This window comes from Perissodus microlepis, chromosome 1 (assembly GCF_051167445.1).
Source record: "Perissodus microlepis isolate ML-2025 ecotype Zambia chromosome 1, ASM5116744v1, whole genome shotgun sequence".
Classification (NCBI taxonomy): Eukaryota; Metazoa; Chordata; class Actinopteri; order Cichliformes; family Cichlidae; genus Perissodus; species Perissodus microlepis.
The window spans coordinates 18,653,089-18,670,005 of NC_140461.1; the positions used below are offsets into that span (position 1 = coordinate 18,653,089).

The following is a 16,917-nucleotide window of genomic DNA, read 5'->3' on the forward strand; positions in this document are numbered from 1 at the left end:
ATTATGTTCATACACGCTACCAAGTACCTCCTTGGCTGAGGTAATTACTGTGAATCACTCTTGCCGCAAGTAACACTGACACACATGACCAAAGTTTCATGAGGACACGTCTTAAAGTCCTGCAGGTTGTCAGGACAATCAGATTATGATCATTTTCCCATGTTTACCACACAGCATTAAACACATTCATACTATGTGTTCAATATGAAGTCAATATGTCATAAAATGAAAATCAAACAGAATAGGTCATCTTAAATTCTAAATATGTTTTACTTTAGGGATCTGTCTGCATGGGTTAGGTGTGGATGGTGTTTGTCTTTGTGTCCTGTATCTAGTGGTAAATGCACCGTACTGTATGATTATTCTCACATCAGTGCGAATTACATACTTGAAAGAGCTCACAGAGCGACCACGTTCGACCTGAATGCGTCATGTGTTTGCATTCTCATGATCACCTGCCTGGTAGAGTCCTGTTAAAGTTCAGGACTGCAGTGCATGTGTGAAATAGCTTTAGTTTACCTCTCAAAGTCTGTGTAATTAATTCCAGAGAGACATTAATTTTTGGTCGATCATTTCTTGCCACAGTTTTTCAAGAAATACAAACAAAGCTGTAAATTTCTACTCTTTTGCTGTCCTGTTCGGGAAGGAGGGCCAGCAGGATGCTGCCGAGGGGGCCGAGACGGACAGAGGTGGTCCAGGAACAGGGGGAGCAGCAGCCAGCGGTGGCGTAGCAGCACCGGCTGGAGCCACACCCAGCCCGGGGAAACAGTCATCTAGTGGGGAGCGTAAAAACAAGAAAGAATCAAAAGATAAAGACAAATGTGTTATTTTGTAACATATAGCTGTCTGCGTGAGTGTGCATGTGAGTGTTTTGTGCATTTGCTTATCTGTGAGAAAGGGGACAGAGTTTTTTCTCCATGGACTGGACACACACAACGCACAGCCCCCACTTGATGGCAAACAAGGGAAGGAGACGATTGAGGAGAGATGTGACTAACAGAGGATTTGCTGTTCCCAAACCACTGGTGCCTGCTATCCTCTATCCTCAGTGGAACCTGGACATCAGAGGAAGGGGCAAAACAACAACTACTACCCCTTCTCTTTCTTAGAGTCCGCCAAACTTTGTTACAAGTTGCACACTATATTTGTGAAGGGAGGGAGGGGGGTCAAGTTTATCTGGGGATGGTGTATTTTATAGCCAACGACATAATCCGAAGAAACAAAATCTCACCCTCTCACATTCTCTTCTTTTACAAAACTTAATTCACTTTGGTCATTTTTTTCAGTAGTGCAGCTTATAAGCTTTTTTGTATGCGTCAATATTTACAAAACATATATAGCCATTGATGCCAAGATTCACATTTTATTTATCTGAGTAACCTGTAGCTTTGGGAGAGGTTCTATGTTTTTTTGTTCCTTTTCTCTCAGTCTAAAGGGAAGTCGATGTAACGCCACTTGTGTCCCCTCTGAAACACTACATACTAAGGGTTAATTAGCTGCCAGATACTGTAGCTACGTTACAACACTCATCACAGCTTGCCCTGTTCAGATTTGCCTTACCAGAGTATGGCAGTGTTGTATTCTGCTCTGTCTGAATGTGTATGTGCAGTAAACGTGTGCTACTTTGGTATAAACGTGTCATTTACTGAGCATCACTGATGTGACAAGGTTGTTTTTTTTGTTTGTTTTTTGTATGCTGCATCAGTTAAGCTACACATTTGGGACATTTTGTGTCTTTTATGTTGTGATTCTGTTTCACAAAAACAAGATTTGGGACAGGAAAACTGAAGATTACGTTGGCACGTTATGTCTGAATCTGATGTTTCTCAGACGCGCCTATCTTTCGGCAGATTAGGTTTGCGTTCGATGGCACCTAGTTTAGAGTGAGCGGTAGTTTGAAAGTCTGTTCTGACAGCTTCCTGTAGAGCGTGTGTGTCTGTGTGTGTGGAGACACTGTTAGAATCAGGGCTTTGAATTCAGTAATCCACACACATTTCTCTGAACAACGGAGGTCCTTTTATTAACATATAAATTGGACTCCAAATATGTGACATCAGGATCAGGATATACAATATAATAGAGTCAGATTTAACAGCAGGCCGATAGTATCCTATGATATTAGCCATTTGACAGTTTGTCAATATCGGCAATCGTAGTGGCCAATAAATGAATATAGAGTAAAGAAGAGATGGGAGAAACACCCTTCAGCTATTTTATGAGTGTTGATGTTGCATACTTTGTCCACCAGAGGGCACTTTGCAACTTCCTTGTTGGCAACACAAGTGTTTGGAACCCAAACGACTGCCGGCTAATCCGAGCAGAGTCAACAATAAACGAGAAAATGAAAATAAAACTAAAAAATAACAAATGTTACGGAAATCTGTTTGTTTTGTCGCTAATTTATTGTAAAATCAGATTTTTAAATCAAATATCGGTATCTGTATATATCAGGCTCTACAAGATAATTTTCAACTTTGAATTTTTCTCCCATTGTTCTCCACAGTTCTCCCTTTCCTAGCCCCTTCTTAGTCAGCTTCAAAGGAGACTAATTTTATCAGATATTTATGAACATTCAGGCCCAAAGTTCGCAGACAGAGCTGTCTTTGGAGGTTGTAGGAAATTCTGTGGTATCACCTTTAAACTTTTGTGCATTTTCACTGCAGCGCTGCGCATGCAGACACATGATGTACATATTTATCTAACCCATTCTTATAATTTAGCTAGTGGTTTGTGCCATTATTGTACCATGGGACTGCCTCCTGACAAACTTTTTCTATCTACACATTCCAGTCGGATGCCTTGACTCGAGCCTTCTGCTAGAGACTGAGGGAGACAGTTGGCGTAGGAGGTCTTTGCAGCGCTTGTAAAGTGGTCTCCATTATTTTGTTGAGTGAGAAGAAAATTCTCTGTCAGGACAGCAGGCTACCTACTGTGTGGGGAACCTTTCTTACGAGCTTTGTGTGATGGCTGGAGTTTGTGCTCCCCATTTGTTTCTTTGGCCCTAGCAAGGCTATGTTTTGTATATATATACATAACTACAGTTGAATATATAACGCCTTACAGCATTTCAGCATATTTTATAGGACAAAAGGAAACAGGCGTATTACCAGAATGAGACAATCCATACATTTTTCATGTAAACGTCAGAACTTCTCTCAGGCCTTTTTTGATGGGACATATCCTCGGGTGTCTTTTCAGATGTTAATGTTTCTAATGACACGGTTCCTCGGCCTGAAGTCACTATCTCAGCCGCAACTTTTAAGTATCCGTTATATGTACACACCACACAACTATTAGGACACTTTGAAGGACTTGACACTAACACTGTTATTGACAGCTGAATTCATTCAAATAACAGTAAAAAGCAATGGACTGGCTGGTCCTGGTGAAAAATAAAGACCTCGCTGAACAGGGTTAAGGAACATTGTTACTTCTTTGCAGATTTTTTTTTCATGCACCTTAAAGTAATAAAGTAATCAAAATTTCTCTTTAAGAAGATAGAGGGGAGGCTTTCTGATTTTGTTTTTCACCCTGTCTTGGCCCATCAACAACATGCTGATTAAACATTCCAGAGGAGATTTTTTTAAAATTAAACTTTATTTTAAAGTTGGATTTGATTTTGAAGATTTTTATGTGGGTCTTTGTTTGAATACAGCGTGAAGTTACACAAATGCCACAGATTTTTACTATTGTTTCAGATTTACTACTGTGCATCTGCTTGCTACTCCTAGTCATTATCACCTGAATTAAGTATTTTTGTTGTAATGTGTTTGGTTCACCCTACTTCCTATGATGAATTGATCAGAAGGATATTGTGTGTTTAATGTCTCAAAGTGGTCTCTTGTATGCCTTGTAAAAGTGATGGTGGGGTAAATGCTGTAAAATTAGTATTTTGACAAGGTGATCGTTGAACATATAGTTGTTGTAATTGGTTTTGCACTGTTACATTGATATGCACTAACAGAAAAAAAACATACCTCATTTTCTACAGAACACAAATTGTGCAAGAGTGCTATTGTTCTTTTGGGTACCTTAAAAAAAGTAAATAATGGCCAAAATAATAATTCTTAGTAGCAGTTGCTCTTAAGCCAGCTAAATAATACGAATTTGTAAAAATATGAAAGGGCTGATTAAATGTTTTGGCTTAAAATGAAAGGATACATCTGTTACAAGGAGCCACTCTGTTTCCAGAAATGGCGGGATGTTGTGCAAAATGTAAAAATAGACAAAACATACAACTTTGCAGAGAGATATGGAAGCTTGTTTCAGCCACTGAAAAAGGAGCCATTCGTAGTTCATAATAATCTCACAATGTTGACTTACTTTTTTAGAAGTTTGAGTTAGTAACTCCAAATTGAGAAAATAACTTGAAATTTTGACTTGGCTTAGCTAAAATTGTTTGGGATTTTTTCAGTGGCAGCAACAAGCTTCCATAGAGAAACCCTGTTTTGAACTTAAATAGAAAAACAGGCAACATATCAAATATTAAAACTGGCGTTTTTTTTGTTTTGTTTTTTTACTTTTTCTTACATATGCACATTTTGAATATGATGCCAGGAACGCATTTCAAATAAATCTAAAGTCGCATTTTCTTTTAACAATGCCATGTTTTCACTTTTTGAGAGATTTTGACTGTGTAAGCATTCAAGTTTATTAGCCAGACTCTCTAAAAACAGAGCCATGCTGTTGTCACATCCCTTTCTTCCGTGTGAAACACGTTGGTCCAAAATCTGTAGATATTGTTCAGCATTAATGGGACCTTTGCAGATTAACAAATTGCTCGTGTCGCTCATGGGCCTCCGTACAATCACAGGTGCTGCTTTTTAAACAATCTGAACAGCCCCTGTCCTTTTTACTCTGGAGGACGTGGTACCAGTGGTTTCCAGAAAGACCCTTCAAACCCACGCACAGTTGTCTGCTTCGGCTCAGTCCACTATAAAAGAGACCGTGGTGTTTATGGATCTTGCTATACATGAGGTTTTTAACTTTGTGGTTGCAGCATCACTGCTTGCAGAACTGTTTCAGAGTCCACGCAGTGATTCCCACCATGATTATCCCTGTTTTTAAGGCAGTGCAGAGCCTGATAATCCTCACAGTCATTCAGTTCAGGTTTTTCCAGCCTTGTCATGTGTATTGAGAGATTTTGTCCAGATTTTCTGACTCTTGTATTGATGATGAAAATGATGAAATCACTAAATTCTGTGCAGTTATCAAATAAGAGCACTTAGATGCCTATGTCCGTTTTTTTTTGTTTTTTTTTTAATTTGTTTGTTTGTTTTGGGTTTTTTTTATTGTGTTGCTGGCTTCAAATTCAAAATGAGCATTAAAAAATTGCTTAGTTATAACATATGGCACTTTTGTAGTATTTATAATTAAATGTATGGTTTAAATTAATTTAAAGTCTTCTTGTGGTTTAATTTATATTTTTCACAGCATCCAGATGTTTTTGGAAATCGGGTCGTAGCACCACTTCAATAGAACTTGCTGCAATTTGATATATTCGTAGTTAGCGGTACATCTACACCAGACTCAAGTATACCAATACAGAGGCTGGAGTTATCAGCTCGGCGCTGACAGATGATGACAAAAAATGCAGGAAAAAAAAACTGGTATTCAATTCCATCAGCAAAAAAATGGTGTAGGTTAATTTTTTTTTCCCCCCATCAAATCCATCATTTCATTACACAATGTTCTCAAAGAAAGGCAACAGGTCAAAAGTACGTGAAAATGCTTCATCAGGCTTGAGTGTTTTCATTAATGTAGCAGAGGGAAATGTTCATTGTTGTTGTGTGACAGATAGATCCAGAGTGCTGAACAATCTAAGGGAGATCTTTTCTTTATTGCAATATCAAAACTCCCAGATTTTACCCTGTGATGCATGTACAGTGTGGGCTGAAAAATAAAGAGGAGTAAAAGTTCATCATCGATTACCCCAAGAAATTTATTTTCCACTGTCCGGCCTGTTTTGTTTATATTTCGCATAAAGGAAGCAAACAAAAAGGAAAGCGTTTGTGAATATGGGAGGTTACTCATTTGTGTTGATTTCAATGTTCATGTATTTACATAAATGACCAAATAATGTATGTAGCCTTTCACATTACAGTCACATATTGTATATGGTGATATATATATAAATATATATATATATATATATAACAAAATGCCTTATAGACGAGGGACATTCAACCTGATTAGAAGTTACCAGGAAAATAAAAAACTAAGATAAGTTGTTGGTTTGTTGTCATTGCTTTGAAGTCTTAATGTCTTTTGAGAAAAGTGGAAGTTGCACCATTTCATAGCCTGTATGTGTGAAAACTGTTTCTGTGAGTTGGATCATTCCACATAAAATTAATCCATTCTGGAAAAAAGTTCCAACCTGACCACCTGAGAATCAGTTAATACAGTTTCATTATCGTATGTATTGAAGCCGTGCAAAACTTCACCTTCACACTATAAAAATTATTTTGTAAGACTGACTTGGTTACTTTTTTTTCCCGGGTGGGAGGCACTGGTTATATCTGTTTGCCTTACATATGAACAAGATGTATGGAGCATAAAAGTCCAAAGACACTGTACCAGTTGGTTAGACACTGCAGTGGAATATACACTCACCAACCACGTCATTAGGTACACCTGTTCAACTGTTTTCTTTTTGCAGACACCTAATTAGCCAATCGTATGGCAGCAACTCATTAGAATTAATCATTGAGACATGGTCAAGGTAACCTGCTGCAGTTCAGACCGAGCATCAGAATGGGGAAGAAAAGGATGTGTGAGGCTGAACATGTGCTTGTTGGTGTTAAACGGCTCTCAAGTATTTCAGAAACTGCTGGTCTACACAGCTTCAACCAGTTACAACAGATGTGCGATTTAAATCCAACTACATGCATGGCAGTCCGAGGTGTGCAGTATTGGTCCAGCTCTGAAAGAATTACGAAGCTTAACGAGCTTTTAAACAAAACAAAACAAAACAAAACAAAAAAAAAAAAAAAAAGCACTAAAATGACCGAACAAGACGAGACAGAGGCAAGATGTTGGTTTAGTCACAGTTGACACGAAGCTTACAGTCTACATACAGTATGATGTCCCTTCAAAGGGCAGGTTTTACCCATCTTGAGCACTTTTTCAGATTCAAACCTTCTACACTGATACTTCCTGCTAGCATGAGGGAGTTCAATGATGGACACAGGATGTCTCTACAATACAAGTTTCACAAAAAGGAAAAAAAAAAAAAGAAAAAGCTGAAAAGCAAATGTTCAAATTTCACTGAAATAACAATGAGCAAACAACAACCATGTGTGCCCTTAAAAGGCTCGCTTACCTCCACTGAATGCCCTGCAGTTTGACCTGAAAGTCAAATTTGAGTTTAGACACACAGACCTGTCTGTGATTCAATTCGTGGCCTATGAGAGGTATTTAGCTACAATGCGGGCTCTTTTACAGTTTTATAATCATTTCTTTTACAAAAACAGGACATCCACAGCAAAAATGACTTTTCAAAAAAGATATTTCTTTTCGTCATCTGTGAAACTTCCAAATGAGTCAATTATCCCTTCATGTCGGGTTCTATAATACGCTAAAGACATATTAAACAGGAAAATTGAGTGTGACGCTAGGCTACTGAAAATGTACAGAGAACACTCAATAAGAGAAGTCTTAACATCACTTGAAAACTTGTTACAAAGACTGTGCTGTACAATAAGGTTTCTAAATATTATTAAAACATGTGCACAGGGTTGTGTAATGGTAACAGCAAAACTGTCAGGAAAAAACCCTACACTGGAGGTACACTTGTCTATACAAAATAAAATAGTGTCATCAACCTTTTGTGCACAAACGTGCCGCCAAAAAAAAGGAAAAAGAAAAAACAAAAAGTTGATATTCTAAAAATAAAGTTCAGAAAAGTCTTCAGATCTTCAGGAGCTTTCATGTTGCAGATTTGTGGCTGTGGTTAGAACTGCCGCGGCGTTCCTTTGAAGGTTTTGAATCCGCCCACAGTGCCGCCACTGGGAATGGAGTTGTTGGTGATCTGTACAATTCGGCTCATTCCAGACGAAGAGTGACTGCAGAAAGACAAAAAGGTCATGTCTGAGAAGGATGGAAGGGCGGCACGCTACTCTGCTTTCTCAACACGTCTCCATTATGCAACATACCTGGAAGGCGGCATCATGGCGCTCCGAGAGTCCCCCATCCTGCGATTATCGGAAAAGCCTCCACCCTGGGAGCTTGAGCCACCGTGCCACTCCTTCCTCATTCCCTGCTCCCTGCCGTGACGTTCCACTACGACCTGGCGACCCGAGCTGAAAGGCTGCAGAGGCAAAGGAAATGCTGAATGCTTAATGGCAAAACAAAAATAGTTATCTGAGCGAGGAAAGTGGAACCGTAAGAACATTACTCCTATCACTAAATAGGTTCCAAAACTAGAAGACACAAATAAGAGACTGAATTTTAAAAAGTAACCACATGAAATCCCCACATTTTATTCTAGCCACTGAAGATTTAAAGCTAATGTCATTAAATTTTGTATAATAAATTTCATAACTTAACAAGAAACAACCTTAATGTTGCGTTCCAGAAAAAGTGAGGAAAAACAGGATGTGTTTGGGTCTCACACAGAAGAAAGCCAACTCAAAATGTAAAGGTTTTCCATCGTACAGGAGGATCAGGGAAAGACATCACTCCTTTTTCAGAAGGTAAGCTCACCTGATCACTCATCACCATGGGTCTTCTTTCATCTCGATCATTAAAGCTCCTTTCACGGTTGATGGAGTGGCCTCCTCTGAGAGCAGGACCTGGACCGACACCTGGGCCATCCCTGCCCGATCGCTCTGCACGCATGCGCATAGGCCCGCTGCTCAGCCCAGCAAGAGATTTCAAAGAGAGATTAGCTTTCCAAAACCATCAAGCAACTAATAATGCTTAATCTTCAAACAGGAGTTTTCCTTTACCGCATATCTCCCTTATTGGAGTTTATCCCGCCGTCATTCTTCCATCCGTGCCCTCCATCCCTCGGTGCGCGATTGTGCGACATGCCCGGCATTGCACCTCTTGCTCCCATAGGGCGATCGTGCATGGGAGCGGGGCGTCTGTCGTCTCTGTCCCGGCGGTCGGTGTCCCGAAGTTCAGCGCGTGGAGGTGGTGGCGGCTCAGCTCTGCGGACCGTTTCAAAGTTTTTGTGGTAGCGATCAAAGCCGGAGCCTTCTCTGTGAGGAGCAGGCCGACTCTTCTTCACCTCAGGCTCGCCGTCAAACCGGTTTCGTCTTGGAACACAAAGAGGACCAAAATGTAATTCACCGAAAGTGCAATAAAAGCTTTCTTTGGAGTCCATAAATGATTCCAACGAATGGCATCAACGTCATGATTAGTAAACTAATGTAGTTTAAACGTGTACCTGTCGTACGTGTTGGGTGGTTGGCTGGCGGTCTCGGGGAACCGGCCTCTCTCTCGGGGAGTGAAGTTTGTAAAGCGGTTCTGCTGCCTGTTGTAGTTTGAGCCTTGATTCAAACGGGCGTCAGACTCGGGCTGTATCTTCTTGTTGCCGTTCCAATAGGAGTCATCTCGTCGACTGAAACATCGAATACAGACACTGAGTCATGAGTGCGGGACGCCACCTGTCACTCTAATATAGATAACACTAGCTACCACTACAAACACAACATTACGTTTGCTCACAGACTTTACATATTATGTAAATGCCACTCGATAACAGCGCTCCCTCTCCTAATGAAAACCAAAAACTCTCAGATTATGGTTGTGCTGCACACACAGACCCAATGATGATCTTTTCTGTACCGAATTCAAACTGAACAAAATTTTACTTTTGAGAAAAAAGAAAAAGCTGTTAAGCTCTTCGTCAGCTGCTCAGTTTCCATTTTAAAATAAATGTAACTTATAGGTAAAGACACGAGTAAAATTATTATCCACACTCGTCTTCACATTAAAACAGCTGAGACAAAACCATATGTACCCGTGTTCCACTTCACGGCCTCTCTTCAGGTTGTTTCTCTTTTCTTGCTCAAAGCGAAGCTGCTCCTGCTGCCTCCGCAGTTCCTCGCGCTCACGAGCCATGCGCTCCGCTTCCTTCCTCCTTTCCTGAAAAAAATAAATACAAATTTTTAACAATTAAAAATATGGCTGCGGTTACAACATTACGTTAGATTTGATTTAGATTTAAAGACGTGATAAAGCCGCTCCCATCTTCCTCAGCTCACTCTTGCCTCAACAGGTTAGCCCCCTTTATCCCTTAAATGCTAATGAAAAAGAAGCTAACGTGGAGTCTCACACATGCTGCTGCTGGGCAGTTTTTTGTTGAAGCAGCAGCAAACTTTCTCACAGCTATTGGAGTTTCCGATGCATTTGCCACCACATCTCATCTATTACAAGCTTCATATTACCAAAATGTTGACAGCAGCTTTCGAATGCCAGCTGCTAATATCAGTCAGTGCATGCAAGGGTTAGTAGACGGCTACATCTGTGACCACCATTTCTAGCCGCGCTAAATGACAGCTATAACGTAAAAAGTTAGTCTGGTACATGTTTCACGCTGTACCTGCTCTATACGAATTCTCTCCCTCTCAAGCCTCTCCCTTTCCAAGCGCTCCCGTTCCAGTTTTTGCCTCTCCATCTCCAGTCTCTGGCGCTCCCGGAGAAGGTTCTCCCGCTCTTCACGCTCCCGCAACAGGCGGATACGCTCACGCTCCCGACGTTCATGTTCTGCAATTTCACGGCGCCTGAAGACAAACAAGACATCCCTCGCCTTGAAACTCAAACATACAGCAGCCTCAACATTTTATAAATCTACCCAATGTAATAACTTGTGTGCGTACTTGCGCAACTCCACGGCTCTGCGGACACGCTCCATACGAGCCATCCTTTCACGCATCCTCTGCTCCTTCTGCTCCTTAATTTTCTCAAAAGGTAAGATGTCCCGCTCCTCCCCCTTTTTCATAAAAGGTCGCATTTTATCTTTCATCATCTCCAGCTAGTAGGGAAACAGAAATTCAAGCTTGAAAAGAATAAGAACTAAAGCACATTAATCACAAAAAAACAAAAAGTATAGAGAACTTCATACCTCCTCGGGAGGAATCAAACTTCTTGGCCGTCTTTGAAAGTTCATGTTAACAAAAGGCTGAAAAAGTATCAAACAGAGCACATTTTTATTCATCTGAAGACAAATACACATTTAAAATGTGGCTACAATTAAGCAGAAATAATTCTTACTTTGTCAAAATACTTTCCCCTTCTGAAAGGTCTCATTTTGCCAAAATTAGACTCTCCTTTGTTGTGATCTACCAACATCATCTTGCTTGGGCTCTTTGCCCCTGTTAAAAAAAACAAAAAGCAAATTATGACCACAAAGCAGCTACGTTACACTCTCCAAATCAGAGATGAGAAGAGGGCTAAAACCTACGGCCATGCTTTCTGTCATCCTTCTTTGCACCTTCGTGTCCTGAACCAGATGAAACTGAGCTGGATTTTCCGCTTCTGGCATCTTGCTTCTTGGATACGTCTTTGTCCTTTTCAGAGAGTTTATCAACTTTCTTGTCTTCTTTTTTGTAGGACGCCTGTGGCCTAAATGAGAAAAGGACAGAAAGTTAAATAGGCTTTCATACAATTACCATTAGCACTTTTTTCCCCTTCCTCCTGTCACTTACTTGTTAGTCGTCTTCATCCCGGTGGAATTGCGCTTTTCATTTGCCTTCTCCTCTGCTTCTTTCTTTGAGGGCTCCTTTTTGAATGGATCATTTTTGGCCTAAAGGAAAAAAAAAACCAAACAAAAAAAAACAAGATTAATAAAAACAAAAAGAGTGATACAGGACCAACGTTTTATTCTATGAAGAAATGAGACATAATGCATTCAACCAACCCTTTCAACATATATCTGCTGTCCATGAAGCTCTGTGCAGTCCAGGTGGGAGATGCAGCGTGCCACCTCTGTGCTGGACGACATCGTCACCAAGCCGTAACATTTCGAACCAGGACTGCGAGCGTTCGTAACCACCTTGGCACTTAAAACCTGTTGGAAATTTTTGTTTTCTCTATAAAATTCCAAGAATATTTTCTATGCTCAAAATAAGTAACGACAACTAATTAACCACACACACAAAAAAAGACATTATCTACCTTGCCATATTTGCCAAAAAGGTTTTTCAGATCAGCTGCTTTGGTGTTTGAAGAAAGACCGCTCACCCAAATGTTACGAGACGAGCTGGCAGTGTTGTTGCCGCTTACAGCTCCTAATAAACATGTTTTCCAAACAGCAGCAGTATTAGAAAAACCAAAACACCACACTGAATATTTTTTTTCCCCTCTCTAAAAACATCCTTACCCTTTTCATCTTTTGCAGCTTTTCCATCTCTGTCTCTTGAAGAGCTAAAAAGCAAAAAGGTTGAAACAACAAACAGGAAATGAATGACGGTAAATAACACCATGACGTAAGCTGACAGGCACACGGCTAGTGGAATAAAATAATTCGTGGTTCTGTTGAGGGGGGAAAAAAAAATCCTTTAGGCAAGACGTGGATCTGAACCAATGTCTCAAAGGCTTCATTGATTTTTCCAGTGGTGAGATGGGGTCAAGTTGTCAGCCAATTTATTCTCTGGACAAATGAAATCTTCGGAGGTTTGTTCAACTTCAGCGAATCATTTGGCCACAAAGGGGAAAAAAACGTCATCACAGAGACTAATGCTCTTTTACACTGCCTTGTGTAGAAACTGGAAAAGGCTTAAAAATTGCTGGAAAGGCCAAAGTAACAAAATAAGAGTCGTTCTCTCAGCTTGTGGTTAACGTCACATTTTAACCGACTTCAGAGAAATAAATCAATGCCGTAAATGGCAGGATTAGGTACATCAGTGAACATTTCCCTCATGGCAAAAAAAATGTAAAAAATAAAAAAATATTTCTTGAGGCTACCCACAATGTTGCGTTCTTAGTGAGCTGGACTTGGTAGTAGTATCAAAGAACTGACATAGAAAGACAAACCTCTTTGCTTGACCTGATGCCCCAGTAGTGCAGGGGCCTTTCTTCCCAGAATCCTTCTCTTTATCACCCGTTTCAGCTTTCTTCGTGGCGTCTCGGCCGTCTTTCTTCATGGGCTCGCCACGGGATCCATCGTCCTTCTTACCATCTTTGTGGCCCTCCGACTCTTTCGCTTTCATGTCATCGTCTGGGCTCATCTCAGCAGAGGCCTCTGGCTCATCATTGCCCTTCTCTGCCTCTGGATCTGGAAGTTTCACATGTTTACCTGTTTCCAGGAGGTCGTCACCATCAACATCCAGAGTGATGGCATCTTCGTTTGGGATTGAGACGGATAGGTGATCTTCCTCGGCTTCTTTAGAGGAATTCATGGCTTCAGCATCCATCTCAGCCACTTCAGGCTCGACCTCTGGATCCTCATCCGCGTCTGGTTCAGCATCGGGATCGGCCTCGGGCTCAGCATCCACCTCTGGCTCAGGCTCTGAATCAGCCTCAGCCGCCACAGCGTCTGTCTCGGGTTCAGCCTCAGAGTGAGCGAGGCTGTCCTCACAGGGTGGAGGCTTAGAATTTTCACGAATACCATCATCTGTATCAGTTACATCTGAGGGATTTAACAAGGATAAACATGGCAAAAACACAACTTTTAACATTTGACATGTCGCATGTTACTTGACCTATAAAGTAGAATAGAAAGCACATTTAGTGTTAATGGTCATCGAGGGCGTAGACACCACAGGAAGACACAAAACACACAATCTCCTTGGACATGTGGGAATATTTCCGTGCTTCTCATTTCTTGACACATGAAGTACTTCAGTATGAATTCAATTCCCGATACGTCCTACGACAAGTCATGGTCGCTCTTCAGAAAGTTCACATGTGGAGGAATGGCATCAGTTCATCTTTTGGGTTTTCTCCATTTAGGCAAAATACATTCCCGGTGGGTCAGTTCTTGAAAAGTCGTCTGAGTTTTAGGATATCTTCTTTATCATCCAGCATTTCTTGTATAATAAATGTCTTATCTTAGCAGGTTTTATATGGGGGGGGATGTAAAAATAAAAAAGTTATCATCAAATCCAACCCGCTGTAACGTGTCCATTCAGTCACACCCATGCAGTTAGAAAGAGTCCATCCGTTTGTGTACGACAATCTATCCTTGCTGAACATGTTGTGGCATCTTCACTGCACACATCATGGGTGGGCTGCAGCCACCTGGGTACAAATGTATGAGGTTTCTTGCTGTTTCTTGACAAATGGCTTCTGTACGTGTACAACATGCTCACATGAATGTCGCAGTCCCTGAGTCAACCCATGTACCGACTTCATTCGCAGAGCGTTTCACCTGCCAAGACCTAACATGAGGTGCCCACTTCCTGTGGCGAATGGAGTGAACCATTCAGATCTACCCAACACACATTTTACAGGTCCTGTCCAATCATGCTGTCAATCACAGCGACAACAAGAAAGTGCAGTGATCCTCAAATCTTACAAGCTAGTGCTGCCTCCAATTTTCATTCAACACAGTGAATATATTCAATCTTCATTTCCTTAGGCGATGTAGGGAGACGAATGCCACTAAAAACAGAAATTCACTGAAGCAAACAATGGTTTTCTTTTAAATATTTTGAGCAATCCAAGAAAACCGGGTACCCAGGCATCCTGTATCCAATGATTGACATGCGATGCAAAACAACAACAAAAAACCTTGACTCGATCTTGAGAAATGTCTCAATTAATCATGTATTTGTTCCTCCTTTTATGTGTTGCAACCTAGATAGATGCAGTAGCTACCGGAAGCATGAAATACCACATGATATATGCATTGTACCTGGAGTTAGCTGTTGAAAAAAGAAAAAAAAAGGGGTGGGGAGGGATCCAAATGTTAGCATTGGGGATTGGTGTGCTATCATACATACCCTTTTCTGACTCATACTCTTCAGCCTCCTAGAAAACAAAAACACTCAGGTGAGTTGAGAAGGCTGTCAGTGTCAAGTACAACAACAAAAAGGCTTTGTGTCAATGTCTCAAACCCCAACAGATGTGCTTAGTACAGTCACCTTGGAAAAATTGTCATCTTCCACGGTGTTGTCCAAATCCGAATCCACTTTCTTTCCTAAAAGATTAAATTAAAACATTAAAACTCAACATGAAAACATTTAGAAAACATTAACTTGTTGAGGCCCCAGTCACACCAGTCGGTGACCATCTGGCAACCTCCAGGCATAAGTACAAATGTGTTGTTTGAATGTGGCTACTGGCAGTCACTGTGAATTGACTGGTAAAGCCCCGCTGACGTAGGCCAAGAGGCTGGTCAGTCAATCTGCTAGAGACCAAAACAATCACAGGGAGGTATTTGGTGCAGCACCGTCTTTGTGAATGTCACTGGGTAACAGCCAGCACCCACTCAACAAATGCACACTTTCCTCTAAAAGAGGATGCCAGGGTCTCGCTGACCACACCTGGGGCAACCTGACTCTTATAAGAAAGAAAGATTACCTTTAGCTTTTCCGCCTTTGCGAGTTGGTGTTTCAGCTGAGAGCTGGAGCTGAATGTTTTCTGGGTCGCCACCTTCATCCTCAATAGCCTTAAAGAACAATCAAGCTAGAATTACTCATTAATCAGTATGCAAATTAAATAATTAAACAGCTGGCACGTAATAAGAGAGATACATAAATGCAATGACAGTGAACTTTTCCATGCTTCCCGGAGCACAATGACTGACCACTATTCACAAATTAATCACTCTGGTTTGGTTTATATGCAAGGCTGAAATATCGCATCACAGCTGATTGCGATTCAACTGACGGCTCACAAATTTTGCTTTAAGACTGCAGAAACATGCACAAAAAAAGCACGCAGGCGGCGTATATTAACAATATTTATAGCTCAGCTCCTTCTTAGGCAGCAAAGCGGATTATAGATCATCATGGACACTGAGACCGACTTTTAAATGTGAACATCAGACAGTATTGACGTTTAGCTAAAAATCTATTAAACAGGCTCCTCCGTCTGTTTAAAGCAACCACATGTTCGACTATATTAACTAAAACAAAACAAAAACAAACAAAAAACACTTTTATCCGTACCCTGGATGTGTCAGTACTCATCGTGAAAACTCAATCGAAAACAAGCAAAACCAAAAAAAAACAGAGCAGCCATTGCGCTCTTATTTAGATCCGGACTTACAATGAGCGCATGCGTATTTTAACAATAAAATCCACACTTCCAGCACCTGGGATCAATCACGCGCAATCTGCTGCATCTGTTTGCGCTGAGATTAAGTGGTCCTCAAATGCCGCATCGAACCAGAGAGCCCTCGTCCGTCTGACGTTTCGAGGCGAAGGGGGAATAAACAGGCCTTTTGTTTGGGCACCCCCGCTAATTTAAGGCGAGCGTTAACATTTTTATATACTTCAACACAACCTCCATTGGCTCCTGGTCCGAGCTACAAACACGAAATATTTCCCGACAGATATCTAGCTTTAATGCCTCCAAAACTAGGTCACTCTAGCAATTAAACTACGAGTGTTGTTCGCTAGAATCGATGGGAAATCTGTGACTACACGGGCTAGCATTAGCGTTAGCATCTGTGCACCGTGCAGCCAGGCTCGGTCATCGTTTCTGCACACATCAGCTCCGTCTGACTCACCTGTCTAAGTCGCGCGACAAGAACACTCTTCACACCAAAGGTGTCCAAATTTCTTCGCTTGAGCTCCGATTTAAGATCAACAACTCTTAATTCCGATATCTTCTTGCACTCGGTTGAAATGGCACCCGACGCCATTTTACCTCAAGATTACAGAATGGTTGCGCGCGCAGACACTTTCCCCCTGCGTCTTCTTCGTTGGTTTTCAGTAGTTATTGATTAAATGCTTCACCGTCATCTATTGTTAAGGCAAATACTTAATATTTTGTATGCAACCTTTATGAATACCCACAGCG

General features: G+C 41.1%; 2 protein-coding genes across 4 annotated transcripts in view; one reads left to right on the top strand and one right to left on the bottom strand.

Annotated features, from left to right (window-relative positions):
- Positions 1–6,151, top strand: part of mindy2 (MINDY lysine 48 deubiquitinase 2) — a 28,638-nt gene extending 22,487 nt beyond the window's left edge. The window contains exon 9 of the mRNA XM_084933491.1: positions 647–6,151. Coding sequence (XP_084789617.1) covers positions 647–835 — 189 coding nt within the window. The 3' untranslated portion in view covers positions 836–6,151. The remainder of the gene's footprint in view (positions 1–646) is intronic.
- Positions 6,152–7,021: 870 nt separating this feature from the next.
- sltm (SAFB-like, transcription modulator) lies at positions 7,022–16,917 on the bottom strand. Of its 3 annotated transcripts, none has more exons than XM_084933470.1 (20): positions 16,625–16,917; positions 15,472–15,559; positions 15,033–15,088; positions 14,892–14,919; positions 12,982–13,576; positions 12,329–12,372; positions 12,124–12,236; positions 11,867–12,016; positions 11,655–11,752; positions 11,441–11,571; positions 11,221–11,321; positions 11,072–11,128; positions 10,827–10,981; positions 10,550–10,730; positions 9,968–10,092; positions 9,392–9,565; positions 8,949–9,260; positions 8,704–8,851; positions 8,154–8,308; positions 7,022–8,063 (listed from the first exon to the last, which is right to left on the bottom strand). In XM_084933470.1, exons 1-20 carry the CDS (start codon positions 16,757–16,759, stop codon positions 7,952–7,954), a joined length of 2,958 nt encoding a protein of 985 aa, XP_084789596.1. In that variant the 5' UTR covers positions 16,760–16,917; the 3' UTR covers positions 7,022–7,951. The 3 variants fall into 3 exon arrangements, with proteins under 3 accessions (XP_084789596.1, XP_084789587.1, XP_084789605.1); XM_084933461.1 differs by having other exon boundaries at positions 11,411–11,571; positions 16,625–16,914; XM_084933479.1 differs by lacking the exon at positions 16,625–16,917 and adding an exon at positions 16,062–16,097 and having other exon boundaries at positions 11,411–11,571.